Source organism: Struthio camelus, chromosome 21 (genome assembly GCF_040807025.1).
Source record: "Struthio camelus isolate bStrCam1 chromosome 21, bStrCam1.hap1, whole genome shotgun sequence".
In the NCBI taxonomy this organism is placed as follows: Eukaryota; Metazoa; Chordata; class Aves; order Struthioniformes; family Struthionidae; genus Struthio; species Struthio camelus.
Window position 1 is genome coordinate 1,009,355 of NC_090962.1, and position 23,124 is coordinate 1,032,478.

The window sequence follows — 23,124 nt, forward strand, 5'->3', positions numbered from 1 at the left end:
GCCCCGCACAGCCTCACCCTTAACTCTGCCCCTGCCAAGGGCCCTGCACAGCCTCACCCTTACCTCTGCTCATGCTGATGGCCCCACGCAGCCCCACAAGGCCTTACCCTCAACTCTGCCCGCACAGAGGGCTCCACACAACCTTACCCTTAACTCTGCCCAGCCTCATCCTTAACTCTGCCCAGCCTCATCCTTAACTCTGCCCAGCCTCACCCTTAACTCTGCCCAGCCTCACCCTTAACTCTGCCCGCACAGAGGGCCCCGCACAGCCTCACCCTTAACTCTGCCCAGCCTCATCCTTAACTCTGCCTGCACTGAGGGCCCCGCACGGCCTCCCCCTCAGCTCTGCCCCCAGTCCAGCCCCAACCTCGGCTCGTTCTCAGCCCTGCCCGTGCCGGGCCCCTGAGCAGCCGAGCGCAGCCTGGCCCCCCGCTCTGCCGGCGCCCAGAGCCCGCAGCCCCGCGCTCCGACCCCGCCCCGCTCACCGTTACCTCAGGCCGAGCGGCCCCGGCCCGGCCCGGCCCGCACCGCGGCGCTGCCCGCGCCCTCCCGCCGCGCTCTCCTCAGGGCACACCGCGCCGCGGCCCGGCCCGGCCCGCCCCACCCCACCCCTCGTCGCCCATTGGTTCCGCCGCCTGCCACTCCGGCCGCCAGCAAACCGCGGGCGCCCTGCTCCGCACCTATTGGCTGCCACGGGCCGGCGCCCGCCCCGCCCCCCCCGACGATAAGCAGCCCCTCAGCAGCCGCAGCCCCCGGCCCCGCCGCGCGGCCCCCAGCCTGGCCGGCTCCGCGCTGCCCGCATCCCCCCGCCGCTGCCGCCCCACCGGCCGGGCCCCTGCGGCTGGCGCGGGGCCTCCCCTCCCCTCGGACCGCGGCTCCCCGTTGCCCGCTCACCGGTGCCGCAGGGCAGGGCCGAGCCGGCGACGCGCCTCCCCCCCCCCGCGCCGCGGTGGCGGCTCCCGTCGCCCTGGTAACCCGATGCTGTGCGCGGGCCCGACCATGCGGCGAAGGCGGGGGGGATGGCGGCGGCGACGCCGGGCCGAGCCCCGCGCAGCCCCGCCGGGCCGTGCCGAGCCCGGCCGCGCCGGCAGCGCCCGCCCCGGGGCCGCAGCCGGGGCCGCCGCTGGCGTGCGGGCGGCGGCGGCGCCTCCCCCCCGCCGGGGCCTCCCCCGCGCCGGCGCCGCCTTGGTCGGGCCCGAGAAGATGGCGGCGGCGGGAGCCGGTGAGGGGGAGGCCCCGGCGCGGGGGGAGTATTAAAAGTATTAAACGACTTAGAAGTATTTCTCCTTGTTCCAGTTTTAATATGCCGTGTTTTGAGCATGCGTTTCCCTGAACTGGGCTTTATTTTCCAGATGAGCGTTGTGTGTAGCAGGCGCCTGGAAGAGGCGGCAGCCTTCTGGACAGCAAGATGAGTGAATGGGAAAGGGTTTTTGTGCAAAATCTCGCTGTTCCTCCGCACTCCCAGCGGAGACGCGGTGTCCCGAAGGAGTCGACTGCTTTTCAGTGTGTCCTGAAGCACATCGAAGGGGCTTTCGTTAAACAGGTAAAGGAGTGTTCTGTCTCTGGGCTGTGCAAACGATCGCGCCTGTTTGCTGGCTTAAAAAACACAACAGACCGTTTTCCCTTTTTCTCTGCAGAAAAGTGCCAACCTATTTCAAGATCCTCTTGCATTCCCATTAGAAAAGCAGGACGCTGCCACAGCTGCTGAGTATTATTTGCTGTGTTTTCAGGCCAGAGTTCAGAAAAGTTTAGACTCTTGAAACAAGGTTAACTTGTCCTGGAGGAACTAACTGTAGCTCTCCCCCATAGCATAAATGAGAGCAGTGTCTAAATCCTTTATGTCTGAAAATCTGAATTTGTTTTGGGTATTAATTTTTAACTTAGGTAAGCATTTTTAATTAAAATCTCTAGACATTAAAGGTTTATTTTTTAAAATTATTTTACCTCTTCATTGTTTATTTAAAGTTGAGTCTCCAGCTTTTGCTTTGCCTTTTGATCTCTAATTTTAAAAGAGAACTCCATTTGCCTTCAGAACAGCAGTTTCTGCGTGCAAGCAGGAGGAAGGCAATTCATAAAAGTATGGTATACTTGGCCACATTTATGCTTCTTGAGCATCAATTAGAAAATGTAATTTATTTGTTATTATAAAATAAGTACTTTGTCTGCACTTTTGGGGGTAATTTAGATCAGGTGTTTCTGAGACAGACTTAAAGCTTTTTTTTTTTGGTAATCCAGAGAGTGTCCGAAGGCTGGTCTGACATTGAGTACCAGCTCCGCCTGTCCCTTTTTGATGTCACATATCACCACTTCTTTGGGAAAACATGGAAGAGCAGTAGGAGGCCTCTCCACTCTGTCCCACGACAGCCCACCAGAGTTGTTTTCAATGAGGTATGATACGTTGTTCCTAACAGGGAAGTTTTTTTGAGATGGACTGTATTGCAACCTTTTAGCTGTAAGGTAAGCTGAGGATGATTCCCAGGAAACCCAGAGCACCTTCTCTGCAGTTGTTCGCAGCAGAGCCTGAGTGGTTTAACTTCTGGAGAGTGGCTTAACCTCACTAGTTTTAGTTTGTGTTGAAGTGGAGCAGGAGAACACCTAAAACCTGTTAGGTCATCTGAGTTGTGAAAAAACGCAGCAACCTTGAAGGAAGGGGCTGTAACAGAGAAGTGAGAATAGCAGCTACTGAAACTAGGCCAGTTGGAGCTACAGGAACAAGCTGTCTGTGAGCTAAGCCTGTACACAGCTTTCTGGCTTGCCAGAAGTGAAGATGTCCTTTTCATTCTGCTGGTGAGATCCCATCCAGTGTGCTAAGGTCGTGTTAGAATGGGGTTGTGGACAAGCCACGCTAGTTGCTGGAGATGCTGTGCCTCTGGTGGCTGCTCTTAAGTAGATTTTCTCACTGAAGGAAGTTGCTGTTTGCAGAGATTGGCAACATCTTCATTTAGAGGCAAGAGTTTTTCCTCTTAGATCTCCCAATAGGTAACGTAGGACAGATGGAGAGTGGACAAAGGAGATTCTAGCAGTGTATGAGCCGTGAAGATTTTTAATGCTTTAAAGGAAAAGATATCTTTCCTTGAGTTTACATAGGAGCCAGTCGTCTTTGGCTTCATCCTTCATGTGAATGAAACTGAAACTCCATGTGGCTGTTTGCTTCTTGGAGAACTCTGGGTGCCTGCTTGTTGCCTGCACATGAGAACACTGTAGACACGAGCACTTTAAAACAGCAAATCCTAAGTGTTTGCAGGATCTGGTCCTTTGTCTTCTAGCATGGCTATTCTCACTCTTGAAGCTTTTCTGTGGCAGTTCATTTTATCACTGTTCTTCTACATATGTCCTTATTCCAGGAAAGAACAACAACAAACCTTTTTTTACTTCTGGTGCTTCGTAATCTCTTGACTGTGGTTCATCTCAGATCTTGTTACATTAAGACAGTTTGCATGTCTGATGTTGCATGTCTGATTTTTTTAAGGGGAGAATTCAGATCTTCTGTTAATTCGAAGTTTGGGTAGTGGTGTAGTTAGCAGCTGGCTGTTTTGCTGTGCCACTTGTTGTGTTCCAGAGCTGACAGCAGAGTGCAGTGTTTCTTCAGGAATGGGAAGAGAATTAACAGTAGTCCCCAAGCAGAGCAGTTTTCTCTCATTACCTTAGTATTAAATTTAAACAAAACAATTGTTTTTATCCATTATGAATATCAGCAAAAGAAAATGACACCTTCTCCCTCCTGCTGCTGTGACATGAAAAATTGCAAGATTCATTGGGGCTGACTAAGAGCACAGTTGGCAGCGATTCTTTTGCTCTGTTCTGAGCAATGGCTGGTTTTGTGCAGTTAGCCGAAAGGGAGGCTGCAGATCCTTGCACTTTGGACATTGATTGCAGCCGAGATTTCATCTCCTTGTTCAGGACTTGTTTTAATTGTAATTTTTATTTCCGTTTTGACTGGTGCATTGTGCCAAGGATGAAGTTTAGTATGAATTATAGGTGTGCTCCTTGAATTCATTTGAATCAGTAACAGTATCAGAGGGTACTTTATTGGCATGTGCATTTCTTCTGTATTTCAATTGTCGGTCAACTTGTACTTTTTGAAGAGAGATGGGGAAGAATTATGGCAATGAGTGCTGCAAAGAAAGAAACATACCACTGTTTAACATACTGTCGGTTTCTGCATGCACCTGCTTTTCTGAATGCTACCCCTATAAAATAAGTGACATCAACGAACTTTAGGTGTTTTATTTGCAGTCAGGGACAGATAGCAGGAGCTTTTATTATGGACCATCTGGATATTACAGGACTGGATTTCACAACGTTTCAGAACTGACTAAATTGTATTGCTTATCCTCCATAGCCTACCATACAGCTCTCCTCTGAAGGCACTGTTCATTGCTCAGAAGTAACCCTTCTTTCAGTAACCCTTTGAGCAGTTTCACAGGATTTAGGAGTGTGTGAGGGGAGAATTAAATCCTCTGTCTCCACATGCTAAGTTTTGGGCTTTTGGCTGCAGAAACTAAATGGCTCTCAGGTGCCATTTCGACTGCCCTGCCCTCTCAGCGGTATAACCAAAGAAACAAGTCATAAGGCGGCTCTCTGCAGGAAGAATATTGGCAAGGGAAGTCAGTCCACTCGGGTGTGGCAAACTCAAGGTGACCTCTGTTGGGAAGATGCATATTGTGTTGTTGTAGAGTTTAGAGGAGAAGAACGTGCTACTAAAACTGCTATTAGCATTTAAGAAGACATCAGTAAACTTAGTTTACTAACAATGGATCCACTTTAATGGCTTTCTGGTTCTTTGCAAGCCAAAGCATCAGTGTCTCTGTCCAGCCACTTGTCAGCAGTTAGCGGTCATTATTTCAACATTTTGCAATAAAAGATAATAGAATAACGATTTATTTCTCTGGGATGATGTTTTAATGTCTCTCTGTTATCCCTTCCTGACAGTCTGTGATTACAGTAAATGTTTTCTCTGGGACACTGTGATAATGACTTTTTAATAGAAAGATTAACCTGGCTTTAAATCCTGTCCCTGGGAGATGACCTGTGTCCTGTCCCCTCCCCTCTTAGGTCTGTACCACTCTGATCTTCCTTTCTCACAGCACAGATGAAGGCCGTAGCAGACGTGAGGGTTTCCAGCTCATTTTGCTTTTCCAGCATAGGGCTCACAATGAAATTGTAGGTCAGATGAGCATTTAAACCCTGCTTTTCAGGTGTTTGCAGCCTGAGTTACTAAATCACATTACCTTGGAAAATGAGCATTTCCCCGTTTTCCTTGGAAAACTCTTTTCCTCAGAGTCCTAAATAAAGAAACGCAGAGCAAAAAATGCTGTAGCACTGACTGTTTACTGACCTGCCAACATGCTAAGGAGCAGAGGTAGCCCCTTTACTACCCCCAGAAGTGTTAGGAGGAGCCCTTGAAGGGGGAGGGGGGAGGAAGTGATGGAGACTGTAAATAGGCAACTTTTGGGGAATACTTTTCTAGGCCCCAGAGAATCATTCCCTGATTACCAGCCTCCATTTCAGCTTGACATTTCCAAGCAGTAAGCTCAGCACACCTACTGGAGGTCACTTGCTATGAGCTACTCTCTGGAAGATTTGTGGCTGTTCTTTTTGCAGTAGGCTTGCTGTCTACATATAACATGAATTTGTCTTCCAATAGCTATGCCAGTCAGGCCTGAAATCTGAAATATCCTTTCTCCCTTCTTTCCTCATCTTTCAACTAGACCATTTACTTCCATACCTCGATAAACCACCCTAGCATCATTGCTGTCGTGGAAGTTGTGGCAACAGCCAAGAAACAAGATGGGATCTCTCAGGATCTGTCGTGCGGGTTTGGAATCATTCATCTGTTCAGCAGCAAGTCAGAGCCGACAAATTTGGCTACCAAGGACAGAGGGTAGGTACCTTTTGCATGGGGGAAGTGGAGCTCACTAGTGTTTTGCTGAATGCTGTAAAGCGGTACAGCAACATACACAACTACTTGTTGGGGGATGGAAAAGGTGGTCCTGTGGCTGCAAAAAACAAACCTAGGATTTAGAAGACTGGAATTCTTTGCTATCGGAAAAGCAATGATGGGGTTGTCCCCTAACAGAATAGATGGTTAAAAAAGTAGGGATGGTTTTCTTGTTAGTAAATAGAGGCATTGCGGAAAATGTGCTTTCGGATGAATTTACTGAATATTTCATATTTGGTCTATGCTTTTTGGTTTTAGACTCAAGCTATACCATGGGACACCTCGTGCCTTACTGCATCCGCTCTTCCAGGACCCTATAGAAAGTAAGCAGCAACAAGATATTACATATCACTCCCTTCTTAGCAATCTTTGCTATCCAAATATGTATTGTGTTTATTTGGTGGATGTATTCCCCCTATATTAGCATACAAAGCTTCTGGCAGCTTCTGGCTGCATGTGCATGAATGCAGATCAGCCAGGCAGAATGGAAAGTACCAAGCAGGAGAGAGGAAAGAGGTTCTGTGAATCTTGACAAGACAAGCTGACACCGTGGCCCAAAACAAATGGATTTTAGTTATTTATTTATACGTATTGATCAGACATGGCTCACAAAGCAAGGACTGCACATCATAAAAGGTGAAATACAAGAGGACGTTGCCTTGCAGAGTGTGTAACTGAGACCTTTGTCCTTCTGAACATTGTTAGTACTTGTCAGTTTGCTCGCTTCTTTCCTGAAGGCTGAAAGTGAATTTGCTAGCTGAACGACTGTGTCTGGCCAGTATGTGGGGCTAGAGAGATGACCTCATCTCACCTGGGGAAGAAGGAAAGAGAAAATGCACTTTGTTTTTTTTACCAGTCACGAAAGTGCTGGTGCTGGGTTAAAAAAAAAAAAAGTGGGAAAGCATAGCAGAGGCTGCAGACAGGCCGGATCACAGCAAGCTTAACTCAATCAGCTTAACTTGACCAACAAGGGAGGCCGTGGTCTGTGTCCTGGTAATGCTAAGCAGACATGTGCCATGTTGTTTCAAGCACTGGGATTGCCTGGTGGGTTTCAGTACCAAGACAGGAAAGGTCAGAATGTGAGACTAAATAATGGTTTGTTTGTGTATATGATGATTATAACTTTGTCTCATTTTGAGAAGCCATATCCCCTTCACACTGAAAGGAGAAGAAATTTTGTACAGTTCTGGCCCATTCTGAGGGAAATGGAGGTAGAAGTAGAAATGCTCTTATAAGCAGCATAGTGGAAATAAAATGTAAGAGCGACAGGGTTCTGTTCCAGAAAGACTTGTTGGATTTGGAAGCTGATAGCTGCCTTGTTCCAGGTGAGGCTCTTCATAGGAAGTAATCTTGTGAAAAATGCCCTTTTTTGTCTGTTGAAACAGAGATGTCTTCTAGCACTAGAAATAAATGCGTATTCTATAGCTAAGACTGACAATGCTCTGACAAGCGATAGGAATAAGTTTTCTGATTGCCCGGTGATGATGGTCAGTAAAGACATTTGAAAAATACTGAACGTTATGTCCACCTGTGACAGCCCATTAGAAAGCTTTCTGTTGTCTATTCTATACAGTGCTTTTTGTTTGGAGAAGGCAGCTTAGATCTGTTGCTATTTGAGAGGCATAATCTGTATCTGAGTAATATTCCTTCCCAAGCGCTCAAGATGCCAGCACGCTTACTAGAAACAGTGAGTGTATCTTGTAGTCAGAAAGAAAGTCGCCCTGTTTTTCTATTTGATGTGAAAACGGTCATAACTTCTTAATTCCGTGATTAGTAAATGCTTCTTAGTAGCTTGAAAGCAGAGATGTAGCTCTTCATTCTGGTGCTGAAAGGGAACCCACATTTCCACAGCAACTCCAGAATGAGTTCTTTGTGATTGGAGAATGAGCTGTGCTGCATCTGTGAACACACAGCTAAATGAAGGAGATGTCATTTCAGTTTTCCCCATCTCATGATATTTTTCTTCCTCTTCATACTCTGAAGAAGTAAAGTAGACAAAGGGAATTTAAGATGTTTGGTTAAAAGCAAGTGTCCCACATAGCCCTACTGAGGCTACGTGCACTCAATTAAGTTTTTGCTTCCCCCCCCGTGTTTGAAGGACAGAAATATCAAAGTGCATCTTATCTGGTTCTGTAAACGCCTATTCTGTCCTGAGAAGAGCTCTGTTCCTTTTCTTTGGAAGATCTGCTTATATGGGAACAACAAAAACTGCAAGATAAAGGAGCAACAAGAACGACTTTATTGAAAAAGGGAGTGAATGTTTCTAGGTTGTTGTCTTTGCTTACTTCTGTTTACTCAACTTGGCATTTGTTGTGGTTATCCTGAAGCAGCAGAATGTGAAGATCTGTGAAGCCAGAATTCCCACAAAGCTGAGCATGAAAAGGGCTCTTTATTCAGGAGTTCAGGAATGCTTTTCAAATTCAAGTTTTGCTTTGCTCCCAAAATGTTCATTTATTGATAATTTCTCTGACAGCAGTGCTTTAAAACCGTGGGGAGACGGTCTTGATCATTTCATAACGTCCTCTCCTATTTAGAGAACAAGCACATGACAGTGATGGAGAACAGTCACTTGCAATACACCTTAAGGACCCACCTGCCCCTGGAGACAATATTTCACCTCTTTCCTGAAAACCTTCTGATGTCTGGGCTACAGAAAATTCCTGGCTTGCTGCCGGCACATGGAGACACAAGTAAGGACTCCTTCATTTTGCTTCTGTCTGTGTCAGTCAAATTGCAATGTGAAGCAACACTGTTCATGACCGCTCTCATGGTGCTGCTGAGTGCGTGAGACACCTGATGGAGGGTGTGGGCAGAACAGGCAGGGCCCAGCAGGCAGTGGCATCTGTTTTCTGGGCATGCTGACAAAAGCTCTGCGCAGTGCCTCTGTGCAGGGTCAGCAAGCAGAGGACAGTAAGGTGTCCTCTCTCTCCAGTATGGTTACTTGGAAAGGGAAGCTTCCCCTCTGTGTAGTCCAGTGGGGCTTGAGGTCTACGTGGAGTAGAGATATCTAGGGAGAAAAATGCCTTCTGGATCTGTCCCTTTGAGGTGGCAGTTGTTTCTTAAATGTCTGTACTTCTGTAGGCAGGTTAGTGATCCTTCTGTGAACACCTCTAACGTGTCTATAAAGCAGGGCATAAACGTAGTGGCTTGACCTCCCAGGCCAAACAGCGAGGTTCCTGCTTCCTGGTGTCATTTGCATGTTGCCCTCGTCTAGGTGCAAGGAACGTTAGTTCTGTTTTTTTGTGCTAGCAAAGTGTACTGACAAACAGAGCAATCAATCAGTCACGTCTTACTGCTGCAATGTCATAAATAGAGAAATTGTAACAATACCTTATAGGCAGGTGATTGCTATTGGAACTTCTTGGTCAGATTTTATGAACCGACATGGACTTGGTGCCTATTTAAGAAAGGCAGCATCTATGGTGGTTTTAGTGGGCCAGCTTTTGTTTTTTCTCTCTGAATTATGTGGAGAAATCATAGGTGGGAAAAAATGAAAAAAGAAAGGTTTACAGCGTACTTAATTTTTCATTTCTTTGTGATTTCAAAATGTCTAGTATTCACTGCTTGAGCTTAAAGTAGTGTCTTTATTGCCTTAATGGCTCTTCACTGCTGTGTTATGCAAGTGCTGGGAGTAAAGGCAGCTCAGTCCAAGGGCTCTGCCTCATGTCAATTGTCCTCTGAGCTGCCCGTGTTATGATACATGCAGAAAAAGGCAGGAAGGTAGTTGTTGATCATGGGGTGCTTTGTCAAAGGTTTCCTCAGAAGTAATAAGAACTTTCTCTCAAGAGGCTGCTGAGAAAAGGAGTAACTAGAGTCTCTGCAGCAGCCAGCACGCAGCAGGGACTCAGTGCACAGAGACTGGAATGTCCACAACTCAGACTATACGCAGGGAGCACCCACTGCTTGCTTGGGAGTGGCCTTCCCTCGGCATGGGTGGAAATGTCACAAGAAGGGATACAACTGACAGTTCTGGCAGTTTTCTGGTTGGAGCAAAGGACAAGAAGTCAGGTGAAATTTCAGAGTGTCTTTCCTGCAACCTGAGAGGCAAGAACTCACGTATCTAGGTGACTTGTCCGTGTAGATGATACCAAAGTATAGTTCCTTTCAGTGTACTGCAGCGATGCAGAGGCTCAAAGAAATGCGAACGTGTTTACTGGAGCAAGCTGCTCAGAAGCAGGAAGAAGGCCGTCGGGTTCCTGAATATAAAGCAGCCCCAGTTGTAGCTCCCAAGTAACTGCTTTTGCCATGTGCCAGGACATCAGGTCTCACTCCTGGGAGCGTATCTCCTGGCAGCATCTGCTGCCTCCGCAAGGAGAACGGAAACATGGGGGCATGCTGGAGAAAAGGCCTGTGCCCTGGGCCAGCCTTGTCCCTGCTGAATATGCTCTGCCATCACAGGAATTACCCAAGAGGGAAGTTTAGCACAAGTCTTGTCAGATGAATGTGCTGAATACCGGGTGAGATGTGCAGCCGTGGAAGCGATGAGCATCGGTGAAGGAAACTGCATACTGAATGAGGCTGTACCTTTCATCTGGGATCTGAAGGCACTTGACAAAAGTGATTGACTGAGACTTGCAGTTCCTCTGTAAATAGGCACATCTGTCCTTTTCTCAGCCAGGTGAACTAAGAGGGGTGATAGGTAAACTGATTGCCTAAAGGACTCTTGCACAGACACAGAGCTAGGCTAGCCCTTTCCACCCCTCAGTGCTCTGCTTGGACCCTGGGACCCCCTCACTCCTGTATCAAATCAAAATCATCAGCTGTTGCCTCTCCTAGGTGTGCTCTAGGAAAGGTCTTTCTCAACAGGCACTTGCCACTATGAAAGGCAGCATTTGACGTTGTAAAGCCTAACTGGGACACAAGCAGGCCATGGTAAAGAGAAGACTGCAGGAGTAAAGGAGGAATTTACTTTTAACTGCTTCATACAAGGAAAGCAAACATACGGAGTGTTTTATCCTGAAAGCAGAATAACAAACTGCTGTAGAGATTACTGGACTGGAGAAAACAGGACGGGAAGAGACCTTGAGAGAATCTGTGGTCTGAGCCCTGCATTGAGGCAAGAGCACCTATCTACTCCACATATAGATTGGCTAATTTGATCTTAATGTCTCTGTCTCTTCCCCTCTCTTCTCCTTCCTGCACCAGCAATCCGTTTCAGCACCTAAGCATATCTATCATAAAGGTTTTTCTCAGTATCCACCGTGAGTTTCCCGTGCTGAAGTTTAGTGTTTTGATTTTTGTCTGGAGGGCAAAAGGAATGGTGTCATCTGGTGAAAAGGTGATAAAATCAGGGACTAGCAAGTGTGACCAGGCCCTCGTTTGCTCTTCCTACGTTATTTTGTTCTCTAAAGCGTTAAACTCCAGCAGGTTCCGAATAATCTCGGTCACTGGACAATTAAACCAACAGAGCTCTATAGTGCCTTGTAGCAGGGACTATGTAGCTCATAAGTATTTCCAATAGCAGTAGAATATTATGTAATCTGAAACCATTTATGCTTTAATAGGGCCCCCACTGTGAAACTCTGAAGGGAATGAATTGTTTCAAGGGAGAAAACTCCCTGCCTGATGTGGCAGCATAAAGCCCATTCTGACCTCCCCAAAACTCACGCACATTAATCTGTGCTAATCTGGAACCTCGGGGGACTGTGTCGCTAACGGGCAAAATAATGTCAACGGGAAAAGATGACCTTGCTGCTTTGAAATGCTTTTTAAATAAGTTCCCAGGCAGCATGCTGAGCTCTCCTTTTACAGAGAAGCCTGGCTGGTAGGGCTCAGAGAAGAATGATGGGAGCAGGTCACACTCCAAACCTGGGATTTTGGAGGATGGTTCCTCCAAATGCTGGTAGTCCTGGTTCATCACTGGCATTGCCTACTTAGGGACTTGGCAGCCTCCATCACCAGAGCCTGTCAGCCTGGAGGTCTCTTCAAAGAAGCACTTTCACACTTTAGTGGGATGGGGATCTTTAGCCTCTGTTATGGTGGAAGTCAAACTGCGTGTTCTGCTGGCTTATTCTGACTTCAGAAATTCATTTCCATGTCAGAAATTACTATTCTCAGGGTGTTAGAAACATTCTCCTGAGTTCTGACATGAACTATTGAGCTCATTCCCTCTGCTTTTTACTTGGAAAGAGGTATCATGGACTTCTCTGGAATTTTCCTTTCATAGAGATGTAGTCATAGCATTTTGTATCTAATTCTTTAAGATGTCAAAATGGTTTCATTCTGTTCTTTTCTGTTAATTGCTTTACTGCCTGGAAACTGCTGTGGATAAATAATGGTTCATTTAATTAGAGTCATTCAGTTGAGTCTTAGCAGAAGCCTTTACAGCTTGTTTAAAATTGTCTGTGTTCATGATGGTGTTCTGGATAGCTGGAGACCTGGCAAGTCCAGAGGGATGAGAGTCTGACACAATTTGAACCTTCATAAATCTTTACCTGTGTATTTCAGAGCTTTGTGATTTGAGTTGAAATTACTAAAACTATGGAATCTGAAAATTCAGAGAATAAAAAGACAGTATCAATTCTTCAGTTGAATTATTCTTCAACTTACTGCTTAGAAAACCCTACTGATGAGCAGTTTTTAGTTTGCATCAATTAATGTTAAAACCATAAATGTTACAGCAAGGTCTCCAAAGCAGTTGAGAACTGTTCAGTCCACCGCACGAAAGCGTAACAGTGAAATGGCTGCAGCTTGTGAGCCCTTGGCCATAGACAGAAAATTGGTGATAGCCTGAAAATCTAGGAGCAGAACCACTTGTGACACAGGCCTCTAAAGCATTTTCTTAACTATTGGCCCAGCTTTTGGAGCCATTGCCCTTACTAGCAGGTAGGAGTTGCATTTCCCTGCATCCTTAGTAAACATAGTGTGTGTGTGTGTATTGAGCTGCGTGCCTCCAGCAGCACAGAGCGATAGTCCCATCTTGTGGCTGACGAGAAGTATTATTTTGGCATTAAAATCGCACAAAGCCGTGGATGTTGGTTTCCTGGCTTTTGCTTTTGCTTCATTGACCAGGTAACTCTATTCTATTAATTTTCTTACAGAAAAAAAAATCTCTTGAGCATCAGGCTTCAGCAGGAGAGAGAGTCCATGTGGAGTTGCGTGTGCTACTCAGAATTATGGCTAATCAAGGGCTGCCTTGTATTTCTGCAGCCTCCTGCATGACAGGGGAGCGGGAAGTGGTTTGCAGGCATGCATATGCTGGAGGGTTTGGGTGAACTGGAATGCTTAATTGGGAGACTTGGTAAACGTGGGACTGCTGTGTAAGTGTAACAGGATTGTGACTGGGGCATCCCAAATGCCCCCTTGCAGAGCTGCTCATCATTGCTAGTCCAGTTAGTGACTTTACATTCCATTAACTCATTGCAAAAAGCCTAAAGTCTCTAACTACTATTTTTAGTGAAAAAGACTTTTTAAATTTTTATTTTAAAGGACAGATTTGTCAGCAGAAGTTCAGGCTCCTTTGCTTCTGCTTTTCTCTCCCTTAGGCAAAAGAACCAAGCAATAAACACCAATAGTACACTGGATATAAAGGAACAGGATGCTTGAAATTAGTTTACAAGGAGTGGTTTAAGCAAAATGTACCCTGTAATTTGATAGACTGAAAACTAAGAAAACGGAGGATATGGAACGTGTAAAGCGTCTTTGGTTTCTAAAATTACATTAAGGCAGATTCCAGCTTTGCTAGCCTTAATTTGTTAGGAGCTCCTCCGTTCCTTGGAGCCGAGAGAACTCTTCTCTAATCTTTGAACTCGTTCTGTTTAATTCTGTTATCTGGAGCTCCCTGGACTCTGCCTTTTTCAGACGGTATAGGTCTGTTAGAGCCCATTCGTTTGGGTGCCTCTCTCAGGAGGGCAGCTCCTAGGGGTCACGTTGCTGCCCTGAGGCAGAAGCATCTTTCAAGCCAGGCGCTGGGGACTTGTGGGCACCTGGGCAGGGTTTCGCCCTTGCTCCTTTGTTTTGCAGTTGTGGTCTGAAGGAAAGCAAGCTGGCTCTTGTTAAGAATTGCTATGTGAATTCAGAGTGCTTGTCCTGGCCTGATCTGATGGGAAATTGCTTGGTCATTTTACTATGGCAGGGGTTGCATGAGTCCATCCACCCCCTTAGTACCACCCTGTAGTGCTGGTTGAGCTGTCAGACTTGAGGAGACAAGGAGACTTGATGGCTATCGTATTTTATTAGACTCAGGATGGTCAATTTAATAGCTGGAGAGAGGAGAACATGCTACGCTTGCTGGAGAAGAATATAGGTAGTGTCAGGAAACTCGGCTGAAGTGGTAACAGATGCTGCTTTGTCCATGTAATGCACTCTTATCAAACGGTTGCATGGTAGAATTTATTATTAGCAGCATTTATAAGGAGAACATGACCTGCCCTGAGATGTTCCTTTTCTTTCAGTTTGGTTGTGGAAGGATGAGGGCTCTGTGCTTACGTTGTCTCCTGGCTATTCCCTCCCCGAGCAGCAGTGGGGCCTGGGATGGGGTGGTGAGGGAGCCCCTCTGGTTACTGATGAAGTCTTCCTGTGACCGCAGTGTAATGTGTGCGTGGCTGCCTTGTCTTTTCAGATGATTGCTTTCTGAAACCACGGCTCATGAAATCAGTCACATGCTATCTGGATAAACTCTCCATCCATCTGTATCCTTCTCTGGAGAAATTTGAGGAAGAACTGTTGGATTTACTAAACAATGATCGTTTACTGAAGGTAGTGCCAATAGAATTACAATAGGAGAAAGTACAATAAATAAGAAATAATGTCAGTGCCTTGTTTTTGAGTGGAATGGAAACATTTAGATAAATTCCACTAGTGTGTGTGTCTTGCTTAGGGTATGCTATTCCTGCTATGAAAGTCTTCTTGCTTTACTACTTAGATCTCTTCTGGATTAGTACACAGGAATTTTATGTAGGTTTTGTTTTGGATAGTCAAATCCTAATAAGTAGAATTCTGGTCAGCTCAGTATTGAAAAATGGAGAGATAAGATTTAAAGATACTTAGTAGAACAAACATTAAGAGTCATACCATTTAGTGAGCAACAGAGACCTCAAGCAAAGTCCTTGTTTATTTGTCAGATTTGCACTGAATCTGCTGTTAAGATGAAACACTTTAATATCCAGTAATCACTCTGGGGCAGGTTCCATTTTTATTAGTTTATGACTGATTGCCTAAATCTTCCTTTTCTCTTCATGAGCCCCTGAACACACTTCAGTGGCTTAGGGAGAGGCCCTGGCGGGGAGCTGAGCTGCTCGTACGCACGGATGGATTGCAGGCTGCCTCCCTGCCCTGTCTCGGGCCCTTTCCACTCTGAAGACTTGGCCTTGCAGGGTGCTGAGTGCACCCCCCTGCCCCCCCCCCCCCCCCCCCCCCCCCCCCAAATCTACCCTGCTCACATGCCTGGGGTCCAGGTCAGTATTAGACTCAGGGCATTGCTTTTCCACTGACTTTGTTTCATTAGTGTAAGCAAAGACTTCTCTTCCAAAGAGCCAGTCTGAGCCCTGGCTGGCGTGGGGGCTATGTGGGTGGGAGCTGCAGCCCACTGCTGCTCTGTGGGAGGGCTAGGGAGGGAGGGACACCCAGGCAACGTGTCTGCAGAGGGGCTGACCCAGCTGTGCCAACGGAATGACACCGGCAGCATTAGTGCATTTTCTGCCTTGGCTGAAGGTTCCTCCTTCCCTTCTCAGCCCTGGGGAACCTGCCCTCCAGCCTACTGCTGTGCGTTTCCCAGGCATCCGTTGCTATTCAAAGCTGTACTTTTTCCTTTCTGGGAAACTTGCATGTCCCAGGCCAACTCCACACCAGATGGCAACACGGTCACCATTCAGGAACGACGGCTGCGTGTTGGCGTCCACAACGGCTTGTGCTTTGTCCAGGCGCCGCAGGTGGCTGTGTTGGTGCCGGAGGCCGAGATGGTTCGGGGGCGCTCTGCAAGCTTCCTTGGGAAGCAGGGCTCCAGCTCCAGAGCAAGGTAAAGAGCAAGAACTCATAGCTGCTGCAAGTCTGTCACCTTTGCCATGGGCCCCAGTTTCTTTCCTTTCATGCCTGACAGGCTCCTGCCTGCAGGGCTAGAGCTGCAGACTCTGCCTCTCCCCTTTCCTCCTTCTGGCATTTTTTTTTGTTAGACTGAAGCTTGGATAACTTCCTGTGCTGTTTGTTAGCCTGTTTTCTGGTGCGTTGCTCACAAGCAGAGAGTCAACCGTGCATCCCAAATAAATACTTTTGGCAATTGCTTTTTAATCCTCCCTTTTGTTATGCTCCAACACAGCAGTGTAGGTCAAGCTCTGGTTCTGAGGAGTCGCATTCATTTGACCGAAATGGTTCGTCACCCAGCGTTTGCAATCTTCTTCCAGCTTGAGTATGTCTTCTGTGCGTCGGGGGGAGCCAACGGGAAGGTAGGGATGAACTGCACACTTGCAAATAATTGTCATCTTTCATCTGGAAGCACAGAAAAGCCTTAGAAACCAGTAAAGGCTTTGCTGACAATCCTTAACTAGTCACACGTCCCTGAAGGACTGCAGTAACTGCTTCACAGCTGCTCTGGTTACTCAGTGACATTTCTAAAGTTTCTCTGATCAATTATTAAAGAATATAAATCTGCACCTGATGGACCAAAGTCCTTCTGAGTAACTAGATAGTCTGCCCAGATTTCACCGTCCTGTATTATCAAGACAATAGACAAATGGCACTTTCTGAGCTATTCTTGTCTGCTGTATAATTAGTGCAGGCGTTTAAGGCACAAGTCATCCATTCCTTAGTTCCTTCCTAAAAGGTTAAGGTCTTGAGTCCTGTAAGGAAAAATGGAATAGTTTTTTGCTAGAGCATGGCTTTCTATTTTCTGAAATGCTGAATCGTGCTGCATGTGCTCTAGCTAGACAACAATTCTAGGTCCTTCAACCTGCTAAACTAGTATTCTATGTCTAGGTGACAGAAAGACAGGAGAGAAAGGTACTGCTCTTGCAATTCAAAATTACAGGTTACATTTATTTTAATGAAGCCATTTTTTCTCAGAACTCCATTGATTTTTTTTTTTCCTCATTTTCCTTTTAACATCAGGACAGTTTGAAATGAAGCTGAGAAACAATTCTGCGACTTTTTTTTTTTAAACAAAAAGGATTTGGAAAAGATAGGAAACTTGTTGAATGCCTCACCATCTGTTAAAGTGAAAAAATGATTCAGATAAACAGTATGCATTCTGCAACATCTATAGTAAAGAAGGTTTTTTTAACATTTAAAAAGAGCAACCTTTTATAAATATGATGAACAACAGTGATTTAAATTGAGAGAGATTTTTTTTCTTTCCTAAGCATGTTAGAAAACTTTACTGGCTTTAGCAGTGATAGTTGAATTATTTTTCAATGTTTCCAACTCCTACCATGATGATCTTATGCCTTATATTACAGGAAGCAAATACACTGTTTTCCACAGAAGTAGTTAATAACATAGGAGAAAAAGATGTTGTGCCCTTCAGACTGAAACATGACCTCAAAAATCATAGAACCAAGCCCAAAACATTTGTTATTTCTTAACATATCTCTTGAATAGCTGTTGTATAGTTGCAGAATTTTCTGATTCAAACTCCAGTTTCTGTAGGGTTTCAGTATTTTTTTTAACCTTTTCCTGGCTTATTTTAACACATCACTGCTTTTTAATTATTTCTGAAAAATGAAGTGTTTTTCATTAGCCAGAGCAATCACAAGATCTTAGCGCTTGATATATTTCTTTGCTTCCCATTGTTTTTTCCCCACAATCAGTCTTTGTTGTAGCAGTGCTCTGCTCGCTCATTAAGTGCACTAGTGGAAGAAAGTTGTTTGTTTTTTAAAAATTGCTATTGACTAACATCTCAGATATGCAACTTGACAGATGGGGAACATAAAGCAGAAGAGAAAGCACACTGAATAAAGGAATCCTCCCAACAGCAGATTTATTAATCTTGGTAAAAGCTACTAAAAATGTGAATGCTTATTAGGCCCTACTTTGCTTTTATGAATACAATCACTGTATGCATCCCTGGTCTTGTAAATTGGAATTGTGACTACCTTTGGCTCATTGGTCTCTTAGTGTCTTTGATTAGGAGCCCAGCTTTACCAGCTTGTATTGAAGCTTTACTGATGGACTGAAAGATCATCGATTCAGTGCCTCCTTATTCCTGCTTAGGCAGTGATTCCTTCTGGTGTTTAAATCCCCGCTGACAATCCCTTCCGCTGCATTCACTAGCTGATGTCCCAGAAGACAGCCTACTCCTCCATTCTTCTGTCTCCTTTACCAGCCCTGGGTTTCACCCCAGGGTGGCTTCCCTCTTTACCCTGTGAACATCTGGGACAAATCCCAGTGGTGAATGGACTGTGCTGTGGGAGGTGAAGGCAGGATGTCATCCTTCTTCCCACCTGGAAAGGGCTGTAGTTTGTTTATTGGTGTTCATTTTGCACTTACCCCAAAGCTGACGTCAGCTAGTTCTCTGCCCCACTGCGCTCCTAGGGGATGCGGAGGCTGCTTGGTCTGTAACAGGTCAGACCAATTGCCTCGTCTGCTTTCTCTTGTCTCAGTAGGTTTCACCATTGTAGACGGGTGTCAAGAAAGGTGCGACAGTCGCACAAAGATGCATGAAAGTGTCTGGGCCATGCTTATAATCATTCAAGCTCTGCTTTCTGGGAAGACTGGGGAGCAATCTGCTGTTTTGCACGCTGGCATGCATACTATCTGTGTCCTCTGCTCAGGAGGTAAAATGCGTCAAGAATAGAGTCTACAGGGGGGATTACAGATAATCCTGCTTCCCTGCAGGGAAGGAGGGAGGGAACGAGGAAATCGTTGCAGTATTAAAATCATTGGACTCTCATCAGACTCTTCTACAAGTGAGTCTCTTTCTATTAGTTTTAACTACTGCTGGAGATTTTGACTGCCATCAAATTTGAATGTTCGCTTCTACATTTGAACATTATAAAACTTAGAGGCAGGAGGGAAAATTGCACTTTATGGCACAGTATCTTCTAGGATCAAACAATAGCTCCCTTTGTTGCTCATGTACAGTATCCAAAGAACTGTTTCACTCTGTGGGGGGAAAAAAGGCAAATATCTCCTATCAAAACGTCAAAGTGCTTTCCACAATACCATGTGTAATATGTTGCAAATGGGCTTATTAAATCATTTTAATTATATATTGTTAAATTTTTCCACTGTGTATATGTATATAGAGAAATGTAGCCTGTAGCAGTCCTGGAGTGTTCTGGCAAGCTGATTTGGAGAATTTCAGCCTTTTTAATTTAAAAAAGGCTCTTTAGAATGTAGCACAAAAATAAGCTTTATGCTGAAAAAAGATTAACCCCTCAGGTTCTTTTCGGGAATGCTGATGTTTTTCTGAGAGTTTAAATCTGACTTGTTCCAGCTCTTAATCAGAAAAATCTCTGTATCAATTGTACAGGCAAAGATGATATTTGCTAAGATAGACTTACTGGTCATTTGCATGTATTCAGTTATATTATTCCATTTTTTTGGAGGTTAGAATGAACCCTAACAAATGATTCTGAACTGTAGCTAGCAAAGTGAGAGCTGGTCCTTCCGTTTATGCTGTTCACCTAATTGCAAAATGGCACTGGTTTTAGATATGAGCCCTGACATACGTCACCCAGTGATCAGGGAGGGATCTGTCGTATCCCAGACCAGGAAATGTTTGCTGCCTGGACATCTGCGGCGTTGGAAAGCTGCGCTGTTTTTTCTCTGCTAAGTTAAAACTGCCTGTTGTGTATTGGTGGGATGAAGTATTGATGAACATCAGTAAGGTATTGACTGAGAGCAGCCGGAGCCTTGTTTGTGGCATGCCTAACCCGGTGCGCGGAGGAGCACGTGCGGATTGATGGGGTAGCAGCTAGGTTGTGCTACACGACTTCACCCACATGTGTATCGCTTTTCTGCGTTTTAGCAGATAGAGACGCAAACAGGGTAAAGATGGTCTAATTCTGGGAGGTACAAAGTTTAGAAATGCGCCTGTTGTCAGCGGAGCGCCAGGCAGGCGGCAGGGAAGGCGCTTGCTGCGGCGTCTCTATTCCCTTCCCTAGCAACAGCCGCCTGGCGGCGTGCGGCTCAGGGCTTTTCTAGCGCTGTATCAGCTCTTTGCCCAAGCTGTCATCTCCAGAGATCCTTTACTATTCCTGCCGTTAGTCTGTGGTGTGACGGAGCGGCTGAATCGATAGCAATTGATTTGTTATGAGTCCCTAATTGTCCCACTAAGATGACTGTGAGAGGGTCATTGATAATGCAGTAAATGTCCTCTCTCATTAGAGCTGTCCGAAGCAAAACTGGGGGAAAACATGGATATTTATAAAAGTGGCACATGCATGCCAGACCAAAGGGATTTGTATTGATTGGGAGAGGAAAATCTGAGAACTGTGCTGTTGGAAATTAGATATTGGATTTGACTCATTTAAAAAGCTAAAGCCTAAGGACCTGCAGAGGTTTGGGTCTCAGAATGCAGATTTTTTTTTTCACTGTGCTAACAAACTCAATTTTATTTTCAACTCAAGTTGAGTTCCTAGGTTTAATTAAGAGCAAAGAAAAACAAAATCCCATTAATGCACATAATACTGGTGAAGGGACCAGATGGAAAGCCCTGCAAGGTGAAGCAATCAGTTAATTGCAGCCTTGGTGCATGCAGGCAATGGCTGGTGCTGTCCCCTTTCCCATGTGTTTCAGATGTGCTGGGTGTCTGGCCCTGTGCTGGGGGCAGTGGTAGCCCAAGCGGACCACTGCCTGTGCAGCCTGCAGTGCTTTGAGATGTCCTTGTGACCAGGGATGTCCTGTGCCAGGTGGCCCGTGCCATTGCTTGTGCTGCAGGGAGGGCGATGCAGTTGCCTTCAAGGTCGGTGCTGGCAAGAAGGCTGCCTCGGGCTGTGAGCCCGCGACCCCCCGGTGTTTGGTGGCTACTGGTCCCGGGCAGAGGACCAGCACTGCCTGATGTCCGGCTGTGCCGTGAGCTGGCTGAGGTCCCCATGTGGCAGGGTGAACCCAGTTACCCTCTGCGCTTCCTTTCTGTGGAACAGTTAATCCCAAAGCTGATTGCCAAGCTAATTGCGGTAGTCTCTGTGCTGTAATTAGCACTTAGCAAGGAGCTGTAAGAATGATCTCAAATGGATAGAGAGCTGTAAGTTTGTGTTTATACATATTCTTCTATAACCTTCAATTTTAAGGGGAAGCTGTTAAAGTGATTGGGTAAGTGGAACCCTTTAGCCTCCTTTTAGAATAAGTTTCCCATCTTTGAGGAGTAGATGGTCAAAGATATATCTTTTAATGCAGCTATTTGAGTAAGAGAGTTACAGTTCTTTAATGAGCTCTCTGTCCTTATTGCAGAGACCTAATCACTTTCTATACACAGGAAGAATTCTCATCTCGTGGAACGTTGTCCCACTTATTACAGCAATGGTGATAATAAATTCCTAGTAAGATCTGCTAGCACTTACATTATAAACTCTCACTTATACTGCTTGGCTGAAAACATTCACTTGGAGCCAAATATTGGCTATAAAAAGACCAGTTGTGGAAAGGAAGGGGTGGATTGTCTTATCTCAGCCTGTGTATGTTAAAAAATACAAAGGCTAAAAAAAAGCTCTATTTTTGAAAAGCATTATATTGCATTTTGTTGATCCGGAATATAGAAGTATAGTCCCGTGCATAATTTTGTAAAGGAATGAGGTAAAATTATCTCAGAATGTGATTGTCTAATATACTGCAACTATAGAGTGCAGAAAAGGAAATAATTTCAGTGACTTGCTAGTTAAACTGGATAAGTACAAGGAAAAAATAAAAAGTACTCAAGTGGGAAGAGTGATACAATGATAACAGTGAGAAAGTAGGATTCATATCTGTATGCAGCTGCAGCCGCGATCTTGTGTTTAACCTCAAACAGATAAAAATCATGTAGAAAGTTGGGTTTTCTGTCTGCACTGCCAGCGGCAAAGAGTAGAGGAGAGACAAGCATTGCAAGTGTGGGAAAGCCAGCCCAGTAATCTTCAGCTGAGAGGTATAAATGATCCCAAATGTGCTACACAGGGTCAACACTCTGTCCCTGTCTGTCAGAAAAGTATTGCCAGTATTACTTTGCACTTGAAAAGTCAATGATTTGAAGAGAACGTTGTGCTCTGACAAAAATGGGTCTGGAAAGACAAATAATGTGCTTGAAAGTAGTGGGTCTCAATGTGCTGAAAGCAGAGATAAGTGATTTGTATAATATTGGAGTCAAGGGTGGAAAATGTATAGCTGAAGATAAGACCCCTAGTTTATTGGATGACATTCATTCCTTTATGCTAACCGTGGAGCGCTGTTGTGCACCAGCCTTCATCGTGTCCCAGGTGTTTGGAGTCACTCAGTGGAAATAAAAAACCCCTTTACTGTTAGTATGTAGACTGTTTTTCTCGCCTCAGAGAATGCAACTTTGCCTTCCCCATCCCTTCCCACCCTTGTGCCCAAAGCAAAACTAGCCCAGAGGCCTGTCTCCTTAAGCAAAGACATAGAGCTTTCAGATATGCCTGGGCAGTCTCTCCAGCCTATTCTCTAAGTGTATAAAACTTACCATAGAGGCCATGCGTGTGCAGTTTTGGCAGTGACGGGTGAAGTGGTAAATGGCATTTCTGTTATGAGCTATGCAAGCTTAAAGATGCACTGCCCCTTTGAGGCCACATCTTGTGACCTGCTCTTTGGTATTTTTTTTGTCGTTGTTGCAGTGCAAAGCAGTCTGTATGAATAATTCCAGAACTGTGCAAACAAAGCAAGCCTCCTAGTTCTCTTCTAGGATAAAGAGAAGTACTTCAGAAAAATTGTGTGTCACACTTCCTAAAGGCAGAAGATATTCTACCATAAATTCTGAATGCTACCAAACTTTATTGCTCCCTGGGCAGAAAACAGCTGATATTTTAACCTACTTTATTTTGTCACTTTTTTGATGACAGCAGTATGCCTCCTGCGCTAACGCGAGGATTCCTGGTGCTCATCGTGCTTGCTCTTTCCTGTTTCCCTAGGCCTTGTCCGCCACATCTCTGAGCAAGGCAGCCTACATGCACTCAGTTCGATGGGCTGCTTGGAACCCTTTCCTGGGCTCTGGTTCCTCAGAGGTGGTTGTGCCCCTGCATGGAGGCACTCAGCACAATCCAAGCCAAGTCTTGGTATATAAGACCCCTCCAAACAGCGTGACCTCTGAAAAGGTAAGGGATGCT

At 45.5% G+C, this 23,124-nt stretch overlaps 2 protein-coding genes across 8 annotated transcripts in view; one reads left to right on the plus strand and one right to left on the minus strand.

Annotated features, from left to right (window-relative positions):
• LOC104142013 (voltage-gated potassium channel subunit beta-2) overlaps positions 1–1,068 on the minus strand; it is a 48,376-nt gene extending 47,308 nt beyond the window's left edge. For 2 of the 6 annotated variants that reach the window (XM_068916287.1, XM_068916283.1), the window contains exon 1: positions 492–594. The gene's annotated coding sequence lies outside the window, so the exon portion shown is untranslated. Of the gene's footprint in view, positions 1–485; positions 595–894 lie in introns of those variants that run through there. The other 4 variants (XM_068916289.1, XM_068916284.1, XM_068916285.1 and 1 more) reach the window with 3 other exon arrangements.
• A 108-nt stretch (positions 1,069–1,176) lies between these two features.
• NPHP4 (nephrocystin 4) overlaps positions 1,177–23,124 on the plus strand; it is a 60,958-nt gene continuing 39,010 nt past the window's right edge. The window contains exons 1-10 of one of the 2 annotated variants that reach the window (XM_068916292.1): positions 1,177–1,259; positions 1,353–1,543; positions 2,236–2,388; positions 5,712–5,884; positions 6,200–6,264; positions 8,476–8,631; positions 14,502–14,638; positions 15,715–15,896; positions 16,194–16,320; positions 22,930–23,112. In XM_068916292.1, the coding sequence (XP_068772393.1) occupies positions 1,409–1,543; positions 2,236–2,388; positions 5,712–5,884; positions 6,200–6,264; positions 8,476–8,631; positions 14,502–14,638; positions 15,715–15,896; positions 16,194–16,320; positions 22,930–23,112 (1,311 nt within the window). In that variant the 5' untranslated portion in view covers positions 1,177–1,259; positions 1,353–1,408. Of the gene's footprint in view, positions 1,260–1,352; positions 1,544–2,235; positions 2,389–5,711; positions 5,885–6,199; positions 6,265–8,475; positions 8,632–14,501; positions 14,639–15,612; positions 15,897–16,193; positions 16,321–22,929; positions 23,113–23,124 lie in introns of both variants that reach the window. The other variant, XM_068916291.1, reaches the window with a different exon arrangement.